Source organism: Mastomys coucha, unplaced genomic scaffold, assembly GCF_008632895.1.
Source record: "Mastomys coucha isolate ucsf_1 unplaced genomic scaffold, UCSF_Mcou_1 pScaffold5, whole genome shotgun sequence".
In the NCBI taxonomy this organism is placed as follows: Eukaryota; Metazoa; Chordata; class Mammalia; order Rodentia; family Muridae; genus Mastomys; species Mastomys coucha.
This window is the reverse complement of record NW_022196911.1, coordinates 73,454,859-73,479,466: the sequence shown is the minus strand read 5'-3', so window position 1 is coordinate 73,479,466 and position 24,608 is coordinate 73,454,859. Positions and strand designations below refer to the sequence as shown.

General features: G+C 47.7%; 1 protein-coding gene across 21 annotated transcripts in view; it reads right to left on the bottom strand.

Moving 5' to 3' along the window:
- Window positions 1–24,608, bottom strand: part of Myo18a (myosin XVIIIA) — a 105,141-nt gene that overhangs the window by 59,626 nt on the left and 20,907 nt on the right. For 2 of the 21 annotated variants that reach the window (XM_031354508.1, XM_031354510.1), the window contains exon 1: window positions 4,904–4,924. The exons of 15 other annotated variants lie outside the window; for them this stretch is intronic. In XM_031354508.1, the coding sequence (XP_031210368.1) occupies window positions 4,904–4,909 (6 nt within the window). In that variant the 5' untranslated portion in view covers window positions 4,910–4,924. Of the gene's footprint in view, window positions 1–4,903; window positions 5,012–24,608 lie in introns of those variants that run through there. 4 more of the 21 variants (XM_031354506.1, XM_031354509.1, XM_031354511.1 and 1 more) reach the window with 4 other exon arrangements.

Sequence of the window (24,608 nt, the reverse complement as noted above, 5' to 3'; positions counted from 1 at the left end):
AGAAATCTGCCTGCCTCTGCCTCCCAAGTGCTGGGATTAAAGGCATGCACCACCACTGCCCAGCCAAACTCAGTTCTTATGCTTATACAACATCTACCTAAGGCGCCATCTCCTTGGCCTAATTTATTTTATTATTTAGTTTTTCTTTCGAGACAGGGTCTTACTATGTAGCCCAGACTGGCCTAGCATTCACTATATAGACCAGGCTTGCCTTGCTGTGATCACCTTGCCTTAGCTCTCCTGGGTGCTGAAATTACACATACGTACACCATACCCAGCTAATCCAGATTTTCTAATGTAATCTTCTGACATGGAATCATTATTTTATTTCGCTGATGAGGAAAACTAATTCTGAAAGCTATTATGTCACGAAGATGATATATGATGGGGCTTGGATTTTCTTCTTTTGGGAGGGGCTGTTTTTTGTTTTGTTTTGTTTTGAGTAGGATCTCATACTACCTATACCTGCCTCAATTCAATGTGTAGCCAAAGATGACCATGAACTCTTGATCTTCCTGCCCCTAACTCCCAAATGGAGCTTGGATTTCATCTAAAGTTGGACTAACTCCAAAGTCTATATCATCTCCTTCACCAGCTCCTCTTCCTTGGTGTTGAGCCTGGCTTAAGCACAGGCTGGCAGTACGGCTGCACGTGCATCCAATCTTTCCAAGCTGAGTTTCTTTCTTTTCTTTTCTTTTTAATTTTTTATTATAAATAAGTACACTGTTAGCTGTCTTCAGACACACCAGAAGAGGGTGTCAGATCTCATTATGAATGGTTGTGAGCTGGGATTTGAACTCAGGACCTTTGGAAGAACAGTCAGTTCTCTTACTCACTGAGCCATCTCACTAGCTCTCCAAGCTGAGTTTCTAAATTTACAAAAGAGGGACTCCAGTATGTCCCCAACACCTTCTGAGACCCTGCCATCTCTCTCTTGTGTCACTTCTGACCACTTTCCTCTGTTGTTAGAATGGGAAGGAGAGCTATGCCCCTGAGCACTCCCCTGCATCACTTTACCCCTCACCCTCCTCATGGTGACCTGCTTACAGAGGACAAGAGGGACAGCTGCTGAGTGGCTCTTCAGTTAAGGGGCAGAGCTGGCATTCACAGTCAGAAGGGGTCTTGGTAACTATGTCATCCCCCTGACTGGGATTTCTTCCTGGCCAAGACTCTCTCTTACCCATCATACCATTAGGCTTTGACAACTTGTCAGTCATATGACAATGGAGGAAACAGGAGAGGAGGCAAGGTTCTTAGCCCAAGGCTCATTCCCATCTGATCTCTTTCCCCTACACATACTACAGAGAATAAGGCTTGTCCATCCTGATTCTCAGAGACATGACACAAACAAGAGTGGTGTAGCCTCCAAACTTAGCAACAATAAATAGCAAACTCGGGGCAATGGGGCCAGGATGAGGCAGGCAGGGATATGCATCCTCTCTGGCCTAGCCAGCCCATCTCTAGGAACGTAAGCCCAATGAGCTGATGTTAAGAAACAAAGAGGAAAAGAAAACCCACAAGCTCCTACAAGCACTTTTTCAGAGATGCACTCTACAAGACAGTCAAACTACAAACAGCTCAAGGGACTGGAATGAGAGCTGGTTAGGGAAACGACGGTCTCAGCCCAACACATGGGTATGCTGCCATTTACAAAGACAAAGTTGTGGACAATGAAACCATATGGAAAATTCCACATAAAATGACATCAATCAGAAAGAACGAGAACATAAATAGCATGCAAATGGTGATCATAATAATTCTGTAAATGTTGTAAATTAAACACAATAGACATACTTGCTATTTATTTTGTTGTGCAGTTGTTACTTACTGCTTGTTTTCATTTAAAGATGGCTAAATAGTCAATAAAGGGGGGGGGAAGAAAAAGATAATAATAGCTAGAAGCATTTGTTTCCAAAGAAGAAAAATCTGCTGAGGCACTGTCTCCTCTTGGCCCCGAAGGCGCCTATCACTCAGGGAGACAGGCTGGGGTTTACCCTCCCCCTATGTCAACACCCACAACCCTCCCTTAGCTACCACAACACATGTGTTAAGGAAAGGGGAGCTCATGGCTGGAGAGATGGCTTAGCGGTTAAGAGCACTGGATGCCCTCCAGAGGACCTAGTTTCAGTTCCCAGCACCCACACGGTGGTTCACAACTGTCTGTAGCTCCCATTCCAGAGGATGTGGCAGTCTCACACAGACTTATATACAGGCAAAACGCCAATGCATACAAAATTAAATAAATCTCAAAAAAAGAAAGAAAGGGGGGCTGGTGAGATGACTCAGTAGGTAAGAGCACCAACTGCTCTTCCAAAGGTCTTGAGTTCAAATCCCAGCAACCACATGGTAGCTCACAACCACCCGTAATGAGATCTGACGCCCTTTTCTGATATGTCTGAAGACAGCTGCAGTGTACTTATTTATAATAATAAATAAATCTTTAAGGAAAGAAAGAAAGAAAGAAAGAAAGAAAAGAAAGGAAGGAAGGAAGGAAGGAAGGAAGAGAAAAGGAAAGGAAGAAAGAGAGAAAGGGAAGACAAAAAAGAAAGAAAGTAAAGAAAAAGAGAAAGAAAAAAAGAAGAAAGAAATAGGGGAGTTCCAAGGCCCTGAAGCTAATCACACCCTCTGGGCAGCCCCTCAGGCCAGGAACATGCCTAAGCCAGACATCCAAGTCCTAAGAGGAGCATGTAACTCCAAGACAGAGACTGTGTCTAGAGGGAACCGAAATGCCACCAGTGGCCAAGGTAAGTTTCCAGCCCGTTGCCCTGTGCCAACAACATTGGCAATGCTCTTCTCTCTTCATCCCCATTCCAAGGCACAAAAGGGAGCTCTCAGGAGAATCTCCCCTTGACAATCTCATCCTAGCACCCACTTATCTGAGGAACAGGGGAAGGGAAGAAAGGATGCAGCAATGGCAGTAACTTCTTTGCAGTGCTGGGAATCAAACCCGGTGCCTCTCGCTGCTGGACAAGCCATCTGCCACGGAGCAACAGATCCAGCCAACAGCACATCTTTATTGAGCATCTTCTTGGTGCTAGGCCCTGTGCTCAGCCCCTAACAAGCATTGTCCCATTTGATGTTCACAACATCCCTTTGAAGTAGACACCAGCGTGAGTCTTACTTTACAAATGAGCAAAGGGAGACCCAGAAGATCACGTGACTTTGCTATGCCCTCGTGAAAGCAAGTAACAGATCTAAAATGCACACTCAGATCTATCCCTTACCAAGCCTTTAGGGCTTACTTTAAGGGTCAGCTCTCCCCCATACCTCCCTTGTTCTCCTATACCGTGGGCTTTCCACATCAGTGGCTGGAGTGGTAGAAAGCAGTAGTTTCCATGGCTCTGCACTCATGACCACTCTACAAAGCTGCTTGGAAAGAGGGGAGTTCTACAGGGAAGGGCCTGAAGGCCACACTGCCAGCCAAAGGGAGAGAGGAAGAGCCAGCCTCTAGGGAGCCCTCCCCCAGAGCAGGGCGGAACAGAAAGCAGCAGAGAACCCTGAGCCACTGCCCACCCGCTTGGAGGAAGCAGGTGCCACGGGACAGCTTCCTGTCACCACCAGGCTGCTGGAGGCCTCCCCTCTCTGAGGACACCCAAGGCTCCTCTTCAGGGCACTTTGCCATCTGCTAGTGCCATTTCCCATGGCCCTGAGTCTGTGACAGACAAGGTGCAGGATGGGGTGGGGGCTAGGCTAGAGCAGGAGGCACCCAGCTCCCAGAGTAAAGAGTTCCCTCCTCCAGCACCACCCTGCTCTGCCCCCACACACCTCCTCAGCGGTGCCAGTTTGGCAGCTGGGACAGGGCAGTTCTTCGGGCACAGAGAGATACAAATGCTATGGGCACATCTCAGGCTTCTGCTGCACCTCCGCACCGGGCCAGCCCACACTCTGCCAACTGCTGACTCAATCGAAAACCTTACCCTTAGTGGCTGGAGGGGCAGAGGGGAGGACAGGATGGCCTAGGAGACAGCTATGTCTCCTCACTTGCTTTTTTAAGGAACTTACTTCTCTGGAATGATTTGCTAAAAGAGAGTCATGGGCTGACAGGGTGGTGTAGTAGGTTAAGACGCTTGTTGCTAAAGCCTGAGGACCTGAGTTTGGTCCTCAGAACTCACATGGTGGAAGGAGAGAACTAACTCCCACCAACTGTCCTCTAACCTCCACACACAAGCCAAGGTGTGCGCACGCGCACATGGATACACACACACACACACACACACACACACATACACGAATGAACAAAGATAAAAAGTTTTCTTTAAATTAAGATAAAGAGGCTCACAGACAGGGCATGCTGAGATGCCATGTGTCTCTTCTAAGCCTCCTGGGCACGGGAGTGGAAGAGGCCATGCTGGGTTCTTCTTGAGTACAGTAAAAAGATTCCAGCCAACCACGAGGCTCCCAGAGTGACCATCCTGACCATCAAGAGGCACCCCATCCTTGACCATCCCCTGTCAAGGCCATCTTTCCCATCTAGTCCAGAGTAAGAGGGCAGAGGGGGCTAACCATACCAGCCCAAAGCAGGACCGAATTCTCCAAAGACACGCCTGGGTTCCTAGGTTCTGCCAGCCGTCATCACTGTGGGAAAGGCACGCCCCGGTCTGTGGGGCGGTGGAGGCAACCCCAGGAAACGGAGGTTTAGAAGATGGTTCCCCAGCAAAGCTCCCCAAATCATGAGTCAGACCCAGCGAGTGCCTTGCCTCTTGGGGACTCTGAGGCAGCTGAGGCCATGTACTAACCTTTTGACCAAGTGACTGAGAGAAGAGCCCCAAGTCAGCCCCACCCCTTCCTCCCCACCTACTTCTGCCACATCTGGGGAAATAACAGGACGCCTTCCTTTCCTAAATGAGGAAACATCGTGGGGAGGCTGGGACATTTCCGGGGTTGGGGTCAGAAGGACACTCACCCGCATGGCTTGGCCTGGAGCAGCCCAGAGCAAGGAGTCTCTTCTCTCTGCTGCTCCTGTTAGCAGCTCAGAATAGCACAGGCTGCAGCCCCGCCCCTGGTCCCCTCCCTCTCCCAGGCCCCTCCCGCTGCAGCTGCCCAACCCTGCCAGAGCTGTGGAGACAGCAGAGGCTAGAGGACTGCGGGTACCAGGTATGTCCACAGCCAGAGAGCAATGGGGTCTGGGTAGAAGGGAAAGGAGGCTCTTCAAATAAGGGCATGGGTTGGGGACAGACAGTGACCTGGGGTTAGGGACAGGAGACAGGAAGGGTGGCACTTTCCTTCTGATACACACTCAGGCTCCTGGACAGCTGAACTGATATGGCCCCTAAAAATAGCAAAGGAATTTGAGACCTGCAGCCCCCGGCCCCATAGGCCAAGATTGAGACTAGCACATGCGCGCTCACATACACACACATACCAGCATGCGTGAACTCAATCACAGCACAGTGTACTCGAGAGCACTTCAATCATACGCCTAGCTACGCCATCTAAGTAACTGTATAGAGACAGTAACACTGCTTTCAATATGACACACGGGCCCACGCACACCAGGCCCAGGCAGCAACCTCACAGTGAATCCTGTAAGGTCCAGCAAGAGCAGAGACCCACAAGATCAGCCTGAGTGAGGCCTCCTGCTGCTGCCTCATTAGAATAGAGGCCTGGGAGACACACAGAGAATCAATTGCTCTCCCTCCATCCACATTTCCTTCTCCCACACACCAGCCAGCTGCTGCATAGGCAGAGGAGAGTGAGGTGGGTGGGGTGGGCAGCTCTCAGCCCTGCAAATGGAGGGAACTGGGGGTGTCTGGCCAATGAACAATGGTTGCCAGAGAAGAACTTGTGTTCCTTGTTAGAAACCCCGGCCTGGCTCTAGTTAACACGACCAGATACCCTGGAGGCCAAGATGGGTGCTGGGAGAAAGACAGCAATGAGGGAAAAGACAGGGCCTGCCAAGTGTCTGTGGAAAATGAACACAGCCATTGCTTCCTTCTTCCTTTCCAGGGAGGGAGGGATTGGAAAAACCCAAGCTCGTCACCCACAGTCAGTTCTAAGCACCCGTGGTCCTGTAGTTACTATAAGAACTGCCCAAAAGGACCAAACCAGCTCTCCTACCCTTTACTTGTTGGCAGACAAGAGTTTTTCTGTAGAGCCCTAAATGTCCTGGAACTCACACTATAGACCAGGCTGGTCTTGAACTCAGAGATCTGCCTGCTTCTGCTTCACAAGTGCTAGTATCAAAGGTGTGCACCACCACTGCCCAACCACCACCACTCTTTTTGATCTCTCTACATGACACTGTACAAGTCACCCAGTCTTATCATCCCACACACATATGTGCTCACACACACACACACACACACACACACACACACAGAGGCTATCGGAAACATACTTCTCTGCTTTCTTTCTTTTTTTGGGGGGGGGGGGGCAGATTTCCAGGTAGAGTTTCTCTGTATAGCCCTGGCTGTCCTGGAACTCACTCTGTAGACCAGGCTGGCCTCAAACTCAGAAATCCGCCTGCCTCTGCCTCCCAAGTGCTGGGATTAAAGGCGTGCGCCAACACTGCCTGGTTACTTCTCGGCTTTCTAAGGAAGTGGTACTTCTTCCTAGGGAGGTCTCCTGGTCCTCCTGGGACAATGCAGCTGTCAAAGGTTCTGTATCCCTGGGTTCCTCTGAGCACAGCAATGCTCATTGAAGCCTTGGATGCTTCAGAATTCAGGCTTTAGTATGGGATATAGTGCCTGGATCTCCCCATCTCCTGCTCAGTTTCTGGTTTAATTGGTGGGGGAAGGAGCCCTGAGCACTGGGATGGTTTTCATTTTGTTTTTAATGTGTATGAGTGTTTTGTTTGCATTCGTGTATGTATACCTCATGCATGCCAGGTGTCCAGAGAAGTCAGAAGAGAGTATCAGATCAACGAGAACAGTAGTTGTAGATAGTTGCAAGCTACCACATGGGTGCTGAGAACCAAACCCAGGTCCTGTGCAAGAAAAGCAAAGGCTCTTAACCACTGACCCTCTCTCTAGCCCTGGTTTTGGCTTTTTGTGAAGCAGTCCCACTTTATGGGTGAGGCTGACTTGGAACTCATTATATATCCCAGATCACTTCGAACCCTCAGTTAATCCTCCTGTCTCAGCCTCCCAAATGCTGTGATTACAGGCTTACATCACCATGCTCAGTATATTTGTTTTGTTTTGTTTGAAAGAATCTAGCTAAGCAGCTCAGGCTGGCTTTGAACTTGAGATCCTCCCGACTGAGGCTCTCGAAGCTGGGATTACAGGTGTGTGCCCCCACAAGCCAGGCTCCTGGTGATTCTGGCTTAAGCCAAGGCCACTGAGGCAGGCATAAAGCCTAGAAGTAATGTGCCCAACTCTTGGATGGATGGATGGGTGGGTGGGTGGTCTGTGTAGCCATGGGTAGATGACTTTAATTCCCTATATCTCTACACTGAAGATTATGCTTGTATCACTTCCCAGTCAATAAGAGGCAAGTATGGGCTAGAAAAGATTTAATTCTCAAAGTTAGGTCCCTGGACCTGCAGCATCCACATCAAGTGGGCACTGGCTAGAAATGCTAAAGCTTCACTCCAGCCTCTGCATCCAGAGCACTGGGGCCCAGCATTGAGGCCCAGACAAGCTTCTTCTAGTAATTCTGATACACATTAAGGCCTGAGAGCCACTGCCTGAAAAGACATATTCATGGGACTGGTGAGATGGCTCAGTGGTTAAGAGCACTGACTGCTCTTCCAGAGGTCCTGAGTTCAATTCCCAGCAACTACATGGTGGCTCACAACCATCTGTAATGAGATCTGATGCCCTCTCATGGTGTGTCTGAAGACAGCTACATTGTACTCATAAAAATAAATAAATAAATCTTTAAAAAAAAAAAAGAAAGAAAGAAAAAAACGTATTCACAGTGTGCCATGGTTAAAGATAAAAACCTTCAGAGCCACACTTGCTGGTTCAATCTAGGCTCCTTCACATTGTAACTATATAGAGTAATTGCTACTCTATGATTCTATTTTTTCATCAGTAAAGTAGGGGAAATAATAGTACCGATAGTATAGAGTTAGCATAGGGTAGAAGTTTCAGTGCACACAAAGTTCTAAAGCCACTGTCCAGTGCTGGGCCTCGGGACTAGAGTATTTATTTAACAAGTTTGAGTTCCTGGGTTCCATCCCAGTGTGTGGGGAGGGCACCTATAAACAAAGTGTAAATTATAGCTGAGGTGTCTCAATGAGTAAAAATACTTGCTGTGTCAGCATAAGGACGTGAGTTCAAAACCCTAGAACGCACGTTTAAAAAAAAAACCCAACAACAGGAGCGAGAGAGATGGCTCCAAAGTTAAGAGTACTTCCCACTCTTCCAGAGAACCAGAGTTTGGTTTCCAGTACGCATGTCATCACAACCACCTGTAACTCCTGGTGCCAGGTGCCGTCTTCTGGCTTCCGTGGGTACTCTCACACATGTGGTCTATACTCACATCCGCACATACATGTACATGCATGAGCACATGTGCATACACATATATGTGTATTTATGTGTGCTCAAGCATGCCTAGTGTGGTCATTTGTATGCCTTTAACTCCAGGGCCCCTGCCCATACATATGTGCACAGGACACACACAAAGATACACGGATGCACACAAATTAAATATGTAACTTTCTACTAAAAAGTGACTGAGGAAAGCCAGGTTGGTAGCGCATGCCTTTAATCCCAGCACACAGGAAGCAGAAATAGGTAGATCTCTGTGAGTTTGAGACCAGCCTCATCAACATAGTGACTTCTAGGATAGCCAGGGCTAATACAGGCAACCTATCTCAAAAAACAAAAGTATAACAAAAGAATTGAAGAAGACACCCAGTGTCCACCTCTGGCCGGCACCACACACACACACATACACACACACACACACACACATTAAAAATGTAAATACTGTTATCTTAAAAGTAGGAGAAAGGGGGCTGGTGAGATGACTAAGAGAGTAAGAGCACCATCTGCTCTTCCAAAGGTCATAAGTTCAAATCCCAGCAACCACATGGTGGCTCACAACCACCCATAATGAAATCTGATGCCCATTTCTGGTACATCTCAAGACAGCTACAGTATACTCATTTATAATAACAAATAGATCTTTAAAAACAAAAAAACAAAAATGGGAGAAAGGGGGCTGGAGAGAAGGCTCAGTGGTTAAGAGCACTGACTGCTCTTCCAGAGGTCATGAGTTCAAGTCCCAGCAACCACATGGTGGCTTACAACCATCTGTAATGGGATCTGATGCCCTCTTCTGGGGTGTCTCTCAGAAGATAGCTACAGTGTACTGATATATAACAAATAGGCCAGAGTGGGCCAGAAAGTAAGTAACTGAAAAAACAAGAAACAAAAAATGGGAGCCCGGCAGTGGTGGTGTGTGCCTTTAATCCTAGCACTTGGGAGGCAAAGACAGGTGGATTTCTGAGTTTGAGGCCATCCTGGTCTACAGAGTGAGTTCCAGGACAGCCAGAGCTACACAGAGAAACCCTGTCTCGGGGAAAAAAATAAAAAAATAAAAAAAAAATAAAAGGGAGAAAGGAGCTGGAGAGTTGGCTCGGGGTTAAGAGCACTCTCTTGCAAAGGACCCCAGGTTTGGTTCCCACATGATGGTTCACAACCATCTGTAATTCCAACACTCTCTTCTGACTTCTAAGGGTATCAGTCATGTACGTACAATGCACATACATACATACACATTGATACACATTAAATAATAGATGCCTGGCAGTGGTGGTGCATACCTTTAATCCCAGAACTTGGGAGGCAGAGGCAGATAGATCTCTGAGTTCAAGGCCAGCCTGGTCTATAGGGCAAGTTATAGAATGGCCAGGGCTAGACAGATAAACCCTGTCTTGAACAAATAAAATAAAAAAATAGAATACAAATAAAGAATAAACAAGCTAGGTATGGTGGAATACCTGAACTCTGAAGGCAGAGGCAGAGGGAAATGGATCTCTATGGGCTCAAGTCTACATAGTGAGTTCCAGGAGCTACACAATGAGACCCTGTCTAAAATAAATAAAAAATACATAATAAATAAATCTAAAAAAAAATAATAAGCAAGGATAGAGAGAGATGGTTTAGTCAGTAAAGTGTGTGTTGTATTAACATGAGGACCTGAGTTTGATGCCAGCACCCATGGAAAGGCTCAGGCTCAGGAGCTGGACAAACGGCTCAGTGGTTAAGAGCAGCTCTTCTTCCAGAAGACCTGGGTGTGATTCCCAGCACCCACATGGCAGTTCACAACCATCTGTAGCTCTAGTTGCAGGAATCTGACCCCCTTTTCTGGCCTCCATGGATACAGCATGCACATGGTCCACAGACAACTGTGAAGCAAAATACCCATCAGCCAGGCAGTGGTGCCAGGCAGTGGTGCCAGGCAGTGGTGCCAGGCAGTGGTGCCAGGCAGTGGTGATGTACACCTTGATCCTAGTGCTATGAGGATGGAGACAGGAGGACCCCCAGGGCTTCCAGGCCTGTCTCTCTTTCATTCTCTCATGTGACCTCATGTAAACTTCCCTATGTTCCCTGCCCACAAGACCACCAGCTCCTCCACCTTGCCCAGCCCTCCCCATCCCTAGAGACCCACCTATAGCTCTGTCTTCTTTAGGATACCCTTCTGGGGAGACCAAAAAAATAAAAAACAAAAGGCCTACCCAGAGGGGTAGTGCAAAAACGGATGGAGCAACAACACACCCCTGGGGCTGAATCTCAGGTCCGCCTCTCTCTCCCTGACTGATCTAAGACAGGATTATTCCACTTCTTTCAGTTGCTACCTCCCTGCCCCACCCCTTACAGTAGTAAAATATGAGCCTCACCTTGTGTAGTTGATGTTGACACTAGAAGATAGTACATATAAGCTTATGCTTGACAAATTAAATTGTAGTTGGTAACTACATGATTAACATCATTTAAATTATCATTTAAAGCTACGGTATTCAATATCTATACCTACATACTTGGCGTGGTACTCTGTTACATGTGGAGAGCCACGCATTATGTAACATTAGATTCTAAAGTCATCATGCAATATAAAAATAGAATACAGTCAAAACCTCCTGGGGCTGGAGAGATGGTCCTCTAGGGAAGAACACTGGCTGCTGCTCTTCCAGAGGACACGAGTTCAGTTCCCAACATCCACGTGGTGGCTTACAACTGCCTGTAACTCCAGTCCCAGAGGATCCTATGCCCACTTCTGATCTCTTGGTACCAGGCACACACGTGGTACACAGCCATGCAAGTAGGCAAAACACCCAGCCACACAAAAATAAATAAATAAACCTCCTAAAAGCCCTAAAATTGTTCAGCAAGGATGTAGTCCACGTGGTTCTGCACCTATAGCAATCCCTCTCTAGGATTTCATGGCCCACACTTTCAGCTACCTGAGGTCAATCACAGTTTGAAAATATTAGACAACCCCAGACATAAAGGTTTTATATGTTTTAAATTACACATAGTTCTGAGTAGCATGATGAAATCCCATCATCCCACTCTTTCCTAGACATGAATCTGCGCCATGAACACCACCTGTCCAGAAGTCACTGAGTAGCTATCCTGGTCATGAGGCGGACTATTGCAGGATCCCAGGCTGTGTTCAAGTAACAATAATTCTACTTAATAGTGACCTCAGAGATAAGAAAGTAGCTCAGTGGTAGAATACTTCCCTAGCATGCTTAAAGCCCTAGATTCAATCACCAGACTGTTAAATAAATAAATTCTGCCTCTAAAAGGGGAGTGGTATGGCCAGAAACTCAGATATGCCAGAGAGAAGCTGAAAAGTACTTCCTATAGGTGAGAACACATTAAGACTTTTTGAGAGAGTTGACATTTACATAACCTTTAATCACACCATATTGTTATTATTGCTACTATTTCATTACTCACTGTTAATCTCTTACTGTGCTTAATTTATAAATTAAACTTTATCATAGGTATGCAAATAGGGAAAATACATTATTTCTAGGACTCAGTATTAGCCAAGCTTTCGGCACTTACTATGGATCTTGAAACGCATCTCCCGTGGATGAGGGAGACCTCTGTACCATTCTATATAATCTATCTCCATGGACGCATGGTACACAGTGTACACAACATATAATAATCCCCCCAATACTATTTTCAATAATCTTAGGCCAATATAATTTCTTGCACAAACATACAGTTGAACTCACTGCATTATTTATAGTTTATTGTGTGTATGCTGTGACTACAGAGCCCAAGTTAATGTTCTGAATGGCTATCAGTTGATGTCATGTGTCTAAGCCACCAGGACCACTTTTGCCTCCTTCATTCGCCATCTGTAGAGACTGGTCCTCTAGCCAGAGTCAACTCCACCTTGCATGCAAGCTGCTGTTTAGTTGCTCTACATGCCAGGCTATAGCAAAACACGTCACCTTACCCACAGTTGGATGGTGTTTGCCGAGACGGGCAGAACCCCTGAGAAGGGAGCAGGGAATGCACACGAGCGTACAGCTTTTCTTGACTCTGCTCTGCGTCTGTGCCTTTTTGTTGTCTGGCCCTGGAGTTAAACACTGGGTGGCACTCAGAACCCAGGTTCACAACAATTATGTTGTAGACTAGAGCCAGATAAAATAGGACTTTGATGCTGGGGACAGATTGGTGACCTCAAGAAAACCATGTCCATCTGTCCCGTGTCCATCACTCTGTAAGTAATCCCTAATAAATTCAGTTTTACTCATCAAAATGAACTTGGAGAGCTGTTGCTCAGTGGTAGAGTGCTTGCCTACTGTGCTTGACGCCTGTCCCGCCCCACCAGCACAGCCTTCCCCCAGCCCACCCCCCAAACTTGAATAAGTCACTCTTCTGGTTGTTGGTGCTGGGAGCATATTTAATTTTGTACCTTCCTGAAAGACTTACTCAAAGCTACCCTACTCACCAAAACCAAGCACACAGTAGGTATTCAACAAGCCACTGGATTTACCCAACTCATCTAGAAGGTAAGATGATAAACTGGATGAAATGGTAAAGAGGATATCCACGAGGAGGGGGCAAAACTTACAGTGTTCTGCACTGCCATGCTGTTTGATCGATGAGGTGAGAGGTCCTTGGCCCTGAAGATAGCTAAGTAGAGCCGTGGGAAGCCTGGTGGGAAAACCGGAGGTGGCGGAGGAAGCTGGCCCTGCAGCTAGCAGTGCTTCATGGGTAACATCCCATGGGGAATGCTATAGGGAAATGCAAGGTCTGGTTCTTTTCCATCTCTGGAGAACCATCCTTTGAGCAGGTATGGTGGGATGTTTGTTGTGGTAACCCATCACTCGCCCACTCCTGGACTCTGCTTAGAGACGAGGCATATGTGAGGATGGGTGAGTGGCAGAAAGCAGTGACTTAGCTTCTGACTTCAAAAAAAAAAAAAAAAAAAAAAAAAGACCAGCAGAGGAAAGAACAAATATACCCCAATAGTTATAAGTAAGAATGTGCTCCTCCAGCAAGGGGCACCAACAAAGTTCTGGAAAGGTTCAGAGGATGAGAATTTCTCTTCGTGAGGGAGTCAGCCACACAGGGTACAATTTGGAGCCAGGCCATGAATGAGAGGGGGTTTTATTTATTTATTTATCCATAAAAGAGAGGGGCTTTATTTGTTTTTTCATCTATTTGGGGGGATGGGACCTAACTACAATAAGTCCTCCAGGCTGGACTCCAACTCACAGTGACCTTACTTAGCCGCACAAGTGCTGTTATTACAGATAGTTGGTTTATCAGAAAATACGTAGGACGGGAACACTAAAACTGAGGGTCTCTTTAAAAACCCTTAACGAGAGCATGTTTCCCAGCCCCAATTGTCCCTAGTTCCTCCTGAAGATCAAAACTCTTGTAAATAAATATGTATATATGTATATACATATACATATATGTGCATACACCCCCCAACACACACACACACACACACACACACATATGTTAAGCTGGACATGTTGGCCCACAACTTTAGTTCCAGCACTCAGGAGACAGAAGCAGGTGGATCTCTGTAGGTTCCAGGCTGGTCTGGTTTACATATTGAATTCCAGACCAGCCATAGATACACAGTAAGACCCTGTCTCTAAGCAAATAAATAGCATTTTTAAATTTTTATTTATTTTATGGGTCTGAGTACACTGTAGCTATACAGATGGCCGTGAGCTATCATGTGTGTGGCTGCTGGGAATTGAACTCAGGACCTCTACCGCCCCGCTCGCTCTAGCCCGCTGGCTCTAGCCCGCTCGCTCTGCGTGATTCACTGTAGCTGTCTTCAGATGCACCAGAAGAGGGCGTCAGATTTTATTACAGGTGGTTGTGAGCCACCATGTGGTTGCTGGGATTTGAACTCAGGACCTTCGGAAGAGCAGTCAGTGAGTACTCTTACCCACTGAGCCATCTCACCAGCCCAATAAACAACATTTTTTTGTTGTTGTTGTTCAGTCCATCAGCTGAGATGGCTTGGTGGGTAAAGGCACTTGCCACCAAGTTGGACAAATCTGAGTTTGATCCCAGAATCCACGTGATGGAGAGAAATCCACAGACTCTCATTAATGTATGCTGTAGCATGTTTATGCTTACACACACATACAAATAATAATAAGTAAATATGAAAAAGTCTGGGCTGGTGAGATGGCTCAGCAGTTAAGAGCACCAACTGCTCTTCCGAAGGTCCTGAGTTCAAATCCCAGCAACCATATGGTGGCTCAAAACCATCTGTAACGAGATCTGACGCCCTCTTCTGGTGCATCTGAAGACAGCTACAGTGTACTTATTTATAATAATAAATGTCTTTGGGCCAGAGTGAGCGGGGTCTACCAGAGTGAGTGGGCCAACCAGAGCGAGCAGAGGTCCTAAAAGTCAATTCCCAACAACCAGATGAAGGCTCACAACCATCTGTATAGCCACAGTGTGTACTCATATGCATAAAATAAATAAATAAATCTTTAAAAAGACAAAAACAAAAGTCTATAGGGCTGTGGCATGGCTCAGCAGTTAGGAACGTTGGCTGCTCCTCCAGAGGACCCAGGTTCAATTCCCAGCATCCACATGGTAGTTCACAACTATCTTTAACTCCAGTTCCAGGGGATCTGATGCCCTTACATAGACATACATGCAAGTAAAACATCGGCGCACATAAAAATAAAAATAAAAATAGTTACAAAAAGAATCTATTGACACTATTTTCATAAATGAGTACCAGCTACCTGTTTGTATTACTAATTTACAGTATCTAATAACATACAACAAACGGAACTTGTTGTTTAGGGAAGTTGTAGCGAGCCCTGTTTCAAGCACTCAGCCCTTAGGACTGGCGAGAGACCACAGAACTTCTGCTTCCTGGGTAGGAGAGCATCAGCCGCCAATCGCGACAGGCGCACCCCATCAGAGGACTACCTCTGAGGTTCCTCAACACCAGCTTTAAACACAGAATTTACACCGAAGCAGGGGTGCCTCAATATTTTAATGGCTCTAAGTGATCAAGAGATACCGAAAGGGAAGCAGCTAAACTCCTTAAAAGAAGCCTAGAGATGACCTCAAGCCTAGAGGTAGGGGCAGGTAAAAGGAAACCTGTACTGTCCGAAAGTCCACACCCTGGGAGCCGTCGGTGGCCAAGTCGACCTCCGACCTGACTACCACTGTACTTCCTGTCCCGCCTAGCCGCCAGCGCACGGGTGGAGCCAGGTTCAGCGCGTGCGCTCGGAACTCGAGCCACTCCGCCCTGCAGTGTCACCAGACTCCGGCAGAGGGCAGCCTTCCCCTTCTCTGCTGGCACAGCCCAGGCTGCAGGATTTCACCTCTGTTGGGCCCGCCCCCAGCAAGCGTCCCGGGGAGAGGAGGCTTCAGGGGGGCTGCAGCAGCAAGATGGCCTCTCACTTTACCCAGGACAGAGATGGCAAAGAAGGTGCAAAAATGCGCTGGGCGCCTACATTATTTTCATTACTGACTTATCCTCCGTACCTGAAATAGCTCCAACACATGGATGTTTGGTGTTTACTGATGGAATAAAGTGAATGAATGAATACCTGAGTTTATAGTTCAAAGATTCAAGCCACATCTTGAGTTTTATGGTGGAGAGCGCCTGAGACAAGCAGCCATAGAGTCTGCTGCTTGAGTCTCTGTCCTGAAGACTCAAGGATCAGCCACTCCGGGTCCCCTCCATCCCACCAGACTGCAGTTTTACACATCCGAAGATTTGCTCAGAGCCATGTACTAGCACACCAGTTTTGCTGCTCTACCAAGAACAGGTGTCTACCCCCCAAAACTAAACAGTCAGATCCTGGATGCTTAGAAGGACTACCTGATTGGTGGCTCCAGGGGTACTGTTTCTCTTTAGGGATTCTCAGCCCCTGGGTATTTCCTCTGGCTCTGGGGATTTCCAAACTGCCTCTGCCTTTCCAATTTTCCACAAGGCTCAAAGCCCAGGACCAGTCTTGACAGTTTCACCAGGCTCTGCCTCAAATCTCAGGGAGATGTGGGTCTGAGTTACTAATTACACCACATTCACTATATTCACATCCCATCCTGCCTGGCTGACATTCGAGAAGGAGCACAATGAAGCATTGTGCTCTTTACATATAAATGACGGCTTTTCTCTATTTCCACAGAAGAATAAAGGAAAACCAGCTTGAGGGTCGGCCACACTGATTTAATAAAGCGCAAGGAAGGTCTTCCAGGGTGTGAGAGCTGGCATCCTGTAGAACTCATTCTCAAAGTCAGAGAGGCTCCTCCAGGCACTCTCAGGTTCCCCTAAATGGGGGCGGGGGTAGGGAGGGAGGCACAGAGATCCTGTATTTGAAGATCTGTGTGCTGACTTCTTGAGGCCCTTACTGAGCCTGTTTCTAGAACCCTTTGAAGTAACAAAGCCAGGCCCAGTCCCCACAGAAGCAGGGAGAGGCTTCTGCCTTGCCTACCTGGTCTCTGTCCCCGCCCCCACGTGCAGAGCCCGCCAAACCCACTGGGCGTGTGAGCACCTGTGTGTTACCAAGCTGGGCAAGAGTCACGCTTGGCAAGGTGGGGAAGCACTGCCACAGTGTGATGGCACATTGCCAGGGACCTGTTGTCCCTAGGGCATCAAGATTCCAGAGTTGGTGAAGTGGAGAAATTGCCAGAGAACAAACCTTCCTTCCTCACAGGAAGGGGAAATGCCACCAGGCTTGGCCTGGAGGGGTGGGGGTGGGGGGAGCATTCTGCAGAAGGAGATAAGACTGTAAGAACTGTTTCCCTGCCCCCACCCCACACTCCTAGGAGCTGTCTGGAGCTGTAGTGTTCAACACAGTAGCCACTGGACATGAAAGCAATTTAAATTTAAGTTACAGTAAAAATACCAGGAATATTTTGTATTAAATTAAAATCAAATAAAATGTAAAGTTCTGCCTCTCTGTTGCACTAGTCACGGTCCAAGTGTTCAGTGGCCACATGACCACAGACCATGTCTATCTGCAGTGTGTTCTGTTGGACAGTTCTGCCCCGGGTTCCCTGACTGCTGTCCTCGCCCACCCCTTGCCCACAGTCTGCTTACACCCTTGTCCCATGTGTGGAGTCTTGTTCCCTGGGCCTCAAAAAGAAATGGGGAGAGGGAGCAGTCACAATTAGCATCCAGCCAATGAGCAGAAGCCAGATGCCACAGGGCTGGAAGGAGACTGAAGGAGAGCCAGCCTCCACCCCAAGGCGCCCTGGCTTGGGAGAAAGCCCCTCAGTCCAGCACAATCCGTCCTTGTTTCCACAGTCTCTGGGCCAGGCACCGGGTAAGATGTCTGGAATGTAGCAGCCTGAGGGTTTCCCACCAGAGCACTGGCTGCAGGACTCAGCGGTGGTTAGTGGTGCCCCAGAAAGGGTCCTAAGCGAAAACTTCAAGGTTCTTTTCAAGGGCAAATAAAATCAATGAAGTCACCTTGTCCCAGGCCAGGACTTGGGCCTGGCCAAACATCTCCCTCTAGACAGCCTCATGAGGCAAATGAGGAAGAGGACAATGGACTCTGGCCACCTGCTGGAGTGACTCAGACAAGCTCTTTAGGCCTGGGTACAGTAGAAGAGAGAGACCACAGAGTAGATCTAACCAGTAGTACATTCTGCCACAGGGCCTAAATCTCAGGGCTTTGCTACATTAGCTAGAAAATCTACATGAGAGTCTGAGCAAACTCCTATGTGTGATGAGGATGACGCCAGGAGATCCCAGGCAAGGGCTGCCTTTAAGTTCTGCGCCTCTCTTGTTTAGCCCTACTGGAGATGGCTTGCTGGGAGCAAGACACACATGAAGACAGATAACAACAAAGAGCAGAGTAAGCTTGCCAGCTGGAAAATAAACAGGAGAAGACCTGGAGCTCAAAGGCATTGGCATCAGACAGACAAAGAAAACCCAGCATGGTTTGAAAAGAGCAGGTTGGAGCTCAGGGCAAGCTGTCCATGCTGAGAGTGGCCCCGAGGAAGCTTGGGCTGATTCTCCAGCTCCACTGGAAGGACGCTGTGGGCAAAGGCACTGGCCTGAGGACATGAGTAAAGGACATGCAGCTGCGTCCTTAACAGGAACAGAGCCTGAAGCACTTGGGCAGGCAGATGGTCTCCACTCCAGACACCAAGTACTTCCTGGGGTTCAGAAGTGATGCTCTCTCTGGAGCCCCGACAGTCATCCTCTCAGCCCTGGTCCCACCTTCTACAGGGTCAGTTAGCCACAGTCAACTGTAGTCCAAACTAACTTAATGGCAAACTCTAGAAACAAATAATCCATCAGGTTTCTCATTTGCTTATTGGTTTTTTTAAAGATTTATTATTATTATTATTATTATTGTTATTATTATTATTATTGTTATTATTGTTACTACTACTACTACTACTACTACTACTACTACTACTACTACTACACTGTAACTGTCTTCAGATGCACCAGAAGAGGACATCAGATTTCAGTACGGGTGATTGTGAGCCACCATGTGGTTGCTGGGATTTGAACTCAGAACCTTTGGAAGAGCAGTCAGTGCTCTTAACCACTGAGCCATCTCTCCAGCCCAGCTTGTTGATTTTTAATGGTTTTGGTTTTGTTTTTGTTTTTTTTAAACAGGGTTTCATGTAGCCCAGGCTGGCATCAAATTTGCTATGTAGTTCAAGGTGACCTTGAATTCCTGCTTCTCCTCCTCCTCTTCCACTTCCTAAATGCTGGGATTCCTGGCATCAGTCACAGCATGTGGACATTTATAAATTTTATTACAATGTTCTGTTAGGATTATTTTATCTTATTGTTACTGCTAACCTCTTACTATACCTAATTTATAAATTAAAATTTGCCAGAAATATCTATGTACAGGACATAGTATATGTGGGGTTTGGACATCCACTTCAGGTCTGTTACCCTCTGAGGTGAGGGGACCACTTTAATAGTTTTTGAGGCAATATTCAAAGTGGTTATAAATGCACTATCATCAGCTCTCACAACACTTGTAAGCACCATAGTTACTGTTACTCTTGTTTTATAGTAGAGGAAAATAAGGCCGAGAGAGATACAAGAATCTGTTGAAGGTCATTCAGGCAGAGGCAAGCCAGCCGAAAGCCACACAAACACCCAAATGCAGTGGGAAACACTACCATGCAGTGAAACATTCACACAGAACCCTCCATCAGTCCTGATGTCTGGGCCCTTCTCTCTGAGTTGCCTTCCTCTTCTTGTCCCAAATAAGCTGGGGGCAGCTCCTACAGCCAGAGCCAACCTCCCACCAACCCCTATGTGCACGCATCTGCTTCTACAGGAGCAGTGCCAGATGTAGGTAGAGGGACTTTAAAGATGGATGGGTCAAAAAGAGCACCCAGTACAGATTCGTTTACCCCTCCCCCATTCTCACTCTTTTTTTAAATAAGTTGAATACTTTTAATTTTTTTTTTAAAATTTTCTTATGTATGAGTGTCTTGTCTGTCTGTCTGCTTGTGGGCTATGTGCGACCTCAGAGGTCAGAAGAGGGTGCTAGATTCCCTGGAATTAGAGCTATAGATGTTGTGAGCCATCATATAAGTACTAGGAAATGAACTCTGATCCTTTGCAAGAACAAGTGTTCTAGGCTTTTTTTTAGAAGGATTTTGTTTTGTTTTGTTTTGGTTTTGGTTTTGGTTTTGTTTTTGTTTTTGTTTTCAAGACAGAGTTTCTCTGTGTAGCCTTGGCTGTCCTGGAACTCACTCTGTAGACCAGGCTGGCCTCGAACCTGCCTCTGCCTCCCAAGTGCTGGGATTAAAGGCATGCACCACCACTGCCCGGCAGGATTTATTAATCTTATGTATCTGAGTACATTGCTGCCGTCTTCAGACACACCAGAAGAGGGCACCAAATCCTACTATAGATGGTTGTGAGCCACATTGTGGTTGCTGGGAATTGAATTCAGGACCTCTGGAAAAGCAGTCAGTGCTTTTAACCGTTGAGTCATCTCGCCAGCCCCAGAACAAGTGTTCTTAACCACTGAGTGACCTCTCCCCTCCAACCTTTTGTTTTTGTTTGGTTTTGTGTTTTTGTTTGTTTTTATTTATTGAAGCAAGGTCTTATGTAGCCCAGGCTGACCTCAGAGTTGCTATGTAGCTGATGCTAAACTTGAACTCCTGATTCTTTTGCCTCCAACTCCCAAGTGATAATGATAGATTACAGATGTACACCACACCCAGCAAGATCCCTCTTCCAATGGCAGAGAAGAAACACCAACAGTCAAAAACACAACGGGCAGCCGGGCAGTGGTCGTGCACGCCTTTAATCCCAGCACTAAGCGGATTTCTGAGTTCGAGGCCAGTCTGGTCTACAGAGTGAGTTCCAGGACAGCCAGAGCTATACAGAGAAACCCTGTCTCGAAAAAAACAAAAATCAAAAACAAAAAACAAAACAACAGGCTAAGTAAAGTGGAAACACGCGGCCTTGCCCTCTCAGAGACCACTCCTCTGCGGTGAAGCTATGCTCTTATGGAGAATGAAGCTAGGGGCTAAAGGAAGGACTAACAGCAAAAACATTTTCCACTCTACAAGGAGTACATGGGCAGTACCTAGGCCGTTCTCACAATATGGGTCCTGTCAGAGTCCAGTGCAGCACAAGCTAGCAACAGTGTCTAAGCTAACACAGAGGGGTTTTCATGGGCCTGTGCAGTGTATTTTGCTCCCACCAGCTAGGGAACAGGCATTTCAGGTGGGGGTCAGGCTTACCCCTTACTTTCTCCAGTCCCTACAACCTACGTAAGAAATTCATGTCACCCAGAGGTCCTGAGGTTAGACTCCAAGGCCACAGTACATGGGGCACTGCCAGGCACAGCTCAGTGCTGTGGGGGACAGGGCTGTCTGCTGGCACCGGGTTCCAGGAAGGCAGACCACAGCAGTGTGTCTCCGCCTCCCCCAAACATACCCTGCCTCAAAGGCCAGGGCCCAGTTTCCCTCTTGATATCTATCCCTTCTCCTTACTCTCTGCATATATGTATATGTGTGGTATATACATGTGTAAGTGTGGTGTATGCATTATTGTGTGTGTATGTGTGTGGCTATGTGTGTGAGCCAGAAGCTGACGTGAGGCATCTTCCTCTTTTTATTTCTTTTTTAAGATTTTTTTTTAAGATTTATTTTGTTCTAATTTCTTATGTATTAGTGTTTTCTCTCCACATCTATATGTACACTACATGTGTGCCTGGTGCTCATGGAGGCCGGAAGAGGGCATTGGACCTCCTGGATTTGGGGTTTCAGTGTTTGTGAGCCTGCAGGAGATGCTAGAAACCAAGCCCAGGCCTTCTGCAAGAGCTGTAACCTCTTAACCACTGAGCCACCTCTCCAACCCAGCTCTTCTTTTCATCAAGGTTTATCGCTGACCTGGTGCTAGTCTGGCTGGCTAGTGCTAAGCCTCCATGATCCTCCTGTCTGTGCCTCCCAGTGTTCGAATTATAGACATATGCTATACATTTGCCTTTTTATGTGCATACACTGATCAAAACTCAAGTCCTTTGTCCGTTTACCCACTGAGCCATCTTTCTGATCCCCACTTCTCTTCTTTTTAACCTTGATTTATGAGTGGGGACCTGGTCCCAGCCCGTGCTCACCCTAGGTAAGAGAGGCATCTTCTCAGGAGGATGAAGGGCTATGCCAGGCTCAGCACAAACTGGGTCCCCTCCAGGGCCTGGAGTGTCGAGCTTTAGGCTGTTACAGCCTGGACAACTCAAGGGAGAGTGAGGTGGAAGACAACACCAGCTCAGACAGGGCTTCTGCTGTCAATTCTACAATCAAACTAGTTCATTAAAGAGGGAGGCAGGAGCAGAGCCCTGTCAATAAGAACTTACATAGGAGACAATATCAAATCTTTGTCTCTTGCTGGGTCTCTAGAAGGTTCTATTTAAACCTCCAAATACTGTCCCTTCAATGTGATGGGTCTGTGCATGAGACTGGGTGTCACAAAGAGTCATGACGTTCTCAAGCTGCCTGACAGTGCTGTCACCGCTTGGCCTCTAGCCCATGCCACCCAGGGCTGAGATCTAGCTTTCTACGGGAGCCTAGTGAAAGCACAGGCTCCCCCATCACAGGACTGTCAGTCTCTTCGTCAAACAAGCCCTCAGTGTGACCCAAGCAGGTGTTCCCTGATGCCCTGTCCAGACTGCACAATGGCTGGTGGGTTCCCTATGGCCTGCGGCCCATCCCTCCTTCCCATCTCCTGCTCCAGAGCCTAGGATGGCCTCCAAGTCCCACTGCTGTGCCCTGGGTAAGATCTCCCTCCCTGCATACACCCTGTTTGCCACAGGGCCTGGCAGTGAGTGGAGTTAGGGAGGAGGAAGTGAGTCAGCTCCTTACAGAAATGGGAATGGGAGGGAGAAGAAATGAGATCAGGGGACAAAGGGCACAGGAGCTGCAAAGGTCACTAAGAAAGGAACCAGGCCTGGAAATGTTGTCAGTCAGATATGACTGACAGACTCAGGAGAGTCACCTCCTGCTATGAATGGTGGTCCCAGTGGACTAGAAAACCTGGTGCTGGTAGGCAGCCCCACCTGAGCATGGAATCTGAGGCTACTCCCCTTCGTGTTTCATGTCAGGGCTGGACAAGGCAAGGCCTTGTAGGAAAGGGCCAGCCTCCTCTCTCCTCAGGCCTTCCCTTTCCACTCCTGAGTCCTTCAGTTCTGGTTCCTCAGGACCTGGCCAACGGAGGGAGAGATCCCTCTATCAGTTTGTCCAGGCTAAAAGTCCACCAGCCTGAGATCCAAGAACAGAGCCGTTCCCACAGGCCTAGTGCTCCTGTTGCCCTCTCTGGTGGCCTCCATACCCATGTGGGAGCTGTCCCCAGGCCCCAGCTGGAATTTGTTGCTGAGACTGGAAGAGGTCCTTACCAAGAACCTTCCCAGGCTGCCGACATTCCAGCACAGAGGCAGCCTGGGGAAACAGCAGGAGGGAAGAGGAAGCCTGCAGCCCAGACCACATTCCAACCCCTCAGAGACCTGCAGACAGCAAGATAGGCACATTCCACTAGGGTCTCCTGGACCGGACATTGTAGGCTCCCTTGTAACCCTAAATCTCTAGTGGCTCACAGGGATGTCTCTGCAGGCACAAGAAGAGGCAGCAACTGGGTCTCTCCCTACCCAGGATCCTGCTCCAGATACCTGCAGAACCTCATTCTCCTCTATTATGAGAGATGCCAAGTCCTAAACACATAATAGATAGTCAGTGAGTACAGGCAAGAGCAGCAACGTACTGCAGACAGGTCACTAGAGTCTACAAAAGAGGAGACGAGAGTTCCATCAACCAAACCTTAGCTACACAAAGAATATCAAGCAGAGAATGGGAAACCAATTTCTGGCTAAAGAACCATCTTATCACTCTCAAATACCCGCATGGGCTGCACCACTCCCCCAGGGCTGGCTTCCACCTGCTGCTCGAGAGAGAAACACCCAGATAACTAACGAAGTTCCAATGGATGCTATGAGGAAGGATGGTGCTCCAAGGGTAGCAACAGATGCTGTGAGGGTGAAGGATGCCTGTTGCTAAGGTGGACACAGACATGGTCTGAGAGGATCAGCGCTGGCTTCCCTGAGGAAGTGACATTCAGACTTTGGGAAATATGCATGTGTGCATGCAGTATGCAGGGAAAAGTACTGTGGACAAGAGGAGGGCCCCAGAATTCCATATTAGGAACCAATGAGAACCTCGGGGCTGGACACCTTCCTGCTGGGCCCTCCACTTTTGTTTGTTTGTTTGGGTTTTTTGTTTTTGTTTTTTGTTTGTTTGGTTATTTTTTTTCGAGGCAGGGTTTCTCTGTATAGCCCTGGTTATCCTGGAGTCCTAGGTCACTCTGTAGACCAGGTGGCCTAGAACTCAGAAATCCGCCTGTCTCTGCCTCCCAAGTGCTGGGACTAAAGGCGTGCGCCACCACCGCCTGGCCCTCCTTTCAGTTTCTCCCACAATGCATACAGAAGGATAATAGGACATAGCCCTGTGCTCTACAGAGAAGCCTGCCATGGTCACAGGTGATACTCCAGTAGCTGTACCACCGTAAATTCTGAGGACAGTACGAGAGGCTGTGCCAAAAAAATGTGATCAAGGCAGTGTCCATGCCTTCGAGATCTGGCAGGGAAGCTGTGTACAGGACAACACAATGTCTTCCTCGTCTATCCTGGGAGAAGCACACCCTAACCTGCCAAGGCAGCTGCCGAGGCCTCTGGAGACTTCCTCAGCTAT